The sequence below is a fragment of the Condylura cristata genome, unplaced genomic scaffold, assembly GCF_000260355.1.
Source record: "Condylura cristata isolate star-nosed mole 26May11 unplaced genomic scaffold, ConCri1.0 scaffold00032, whole genome shotgun sequence".
Lineage (NCBI taxonomy): Eukaryota > Metazoa > Chordata > Mammalia > Eulipotyphla > Talpidae > Condylura > Condylura cristata.
The window spans coordinates 20,432,834-20,434,867 of record NW_004567133.1 but is presented as its reverse complement, the minus strand read 5'-3'; the positions used below and the strand labels follow the sequence as shown (position 1 = coordinate 20,434,867).

Genomic DNA, 2,034 nt, shown 5'->3' with positions numbered 1-2,034 from the left:
GCAGCGGCGTGCCGGCCTCGGCAGGGGCACGTGTCATCCGAAGGGTGCAGGCGGCACCCCAGGGCCAGCCTGGGCCCCCAAGACGCCTTCGGCCATGGCCAGCCCAGACGCAGAAGGCGGGAAGCAGATGCCAGGAAGGGGGTGTCAGAGGTGGGGCCCCTCTGGGCGCAGGAACCTGCAGCCCGGATGCCGCATGCATCCCCAACGCGGCCAACCCACGCCACATGCACCCCATCATGAGACCCTCTCAGCCCACGACCCCCTGCACCAGGTCACCACCCGCACACTGCAGTGGGGGCCCAGACACGGCAGCCCCGCTGCCAGTGGGGGGCCCGGACACGGGCTCAGGGCACGGAGAGGGCCGGGCTGGGCCCCGTCGGGGCCGCACACGGGCACGGGCCCGGCACAGGCCTGCCCGCCGGGCTCACCTTGCCACCGGGGGTCCTCGCCCAGGATCTTCTCAATCATGGCCTGGCTGGCCAGGACCCCCGGCTGCAGCTCTGGGGTGCCGTCGCCCCCGCCCAGAGGGCCGCTCTGCAGCGCGTCCTGGGCCTGCAGCTCCCTGGAAACAAGGCCGGTGACGGGGTCTGGCCCAGCGCTGGAGGTCAGCGCGGGACGCGCCGGCGGGTCTGGCCCCGCTGGGCCAGGTCCTGCGGGCGGCTCCCCGGGAGCGGCGGCTCGGAGGCTCGGGCGCACTCACCGCACGTCGCACACGGGCGGCCGCAGGTCCAGGGGGCCGTGCGCGAAGGCGCAGTGCGGCCCGTTCCTCGCGCAGTGGCCCCGGGCGTCCGTCCCGTGGGTGCCGGTGCCCGTCTTGTAGTAGCGCAGGTGGTACTTGCGCTCCGTGTCCCCCGTCGTCCGGTGCAGGTACGGACACCTGGGCGGAGGTGCAGGTACCGTCTGGGCCAGGCCCGGAGGCCACCCTGGCGCCACGCCGGGCCCGCGCCACCCCCTGGGCCACCCTCCCCAGGGGGAGCCTGCGCCTGCGGGGACGGGGGAGGCCGCCCCGGGGCGACACCCTGGCCCAGCCAGCCGGGGAGAGCCCAGAGCTTGGGTTGCCGTGTGGACCACACCCAAGGGGGTGCGGGCACTGGCCACAGGCCAGCAGCACGCGCCGGGTCGCCACAGATGGCGCTCAGGCTCACGGGGAGGCCGCGGGGCAGGCGCAGGGTTTCCGCGTGGGGCGACGGGGAGGGGCGACCCGGCCAGGCGCAGCGGCCGAGGCCGTGCTTAACGCAGGTCAGCTGGCGGGCATAACGGGCAGGCTGTGCGGCCTGAGAGTCAAGCGGTGCCCAGACAGGAGGAGACAGACCTCCCTGACGTCACCACGCCACGCACGCCGCAGGCAGCACGCACCCCTGCGTGGCATCCCCTCCCTTCTCGCCCCTGCGCACGCCCCCCACTCCAGAGGCCAGCAGGGACCCCTGGCTCCAGCACCACCTCCGGCCGGGGCGAGGCCAGGCGCAGGCCGTCTTGGCCTGGCAGCAGCCTGAGTCCACCGGGGCCGCCCACAGCCAGGGGCGGGCGGACAGCCAGGCTGGGGTCCTGATCTGAGGAGCCGGAGGAGCGGGAAGCCCCCCTGCCTGGCGGGGACAGTCCCGCGAGGCCCCTCCCACCAGGCCGCCGAGGACCCCCGCTCCACCGTGCCCAGCTGGCCCCTCTGCCCAGGGCCAGGACAGCAGGGTGGCCAGCGCATGCGACCTGGAAGGGGCCTCTGGACGGACCCCCACTAGTCTCCTGTGTTGGGGTGCCTGGTTCCCGCGGCCCGGAGCTTGCCCCAGAGATGGGGTTAAACGGCAAGGTCGGGGTCCACGTGCCAGGGCTGCCCCAGGCAGGCGGAGACGCTGAGCGCTTGGGTGAGGCGGGGGCTGGACGGGGCAAGGTCGGCAGAAGGAGCCCCCGGCGCCTCACTGCCCGGCCCCGAGGCTGGGTGCCGCGACGCAGGGCCTCCTCCTCCCTCCCACAGGCGGGGACAGGCGAGAGGAGGCGAGTCTGGGCAGGGCCGGCTGCCGCCTCCCCAAGCAAACGGCCCAG

At 74.9% G+C, this 2,034-nt stretch overlaps 1 protein-coding gene across 1 annotated transcript in view; it reads right to left on the bottom strand.

The window, feature by feature from the left end:
- UNKL (unkempt family zinc finger-like) overlaps positions 1 to 2,034 on the bottom strand; it is a 6,490-nt gene that overhangs the window by 1,477 nt on the left and 2,979 nt on the right. The window contains exons 3-4 of the mRNA XM_012731703.1: positions 701 to 877; positions 286 to 562 (exon numbers count right to left, since the gene is read on the bottom strand). Coding sequence (XP_012587157.1) covers positions 286 to 562; positions 701 to 877 — 454 coding nt within the window. The remainder of the gene's footprint in view (positions 1 to 285; positions 563 to 700; positions 878 to 2,034) is intronic.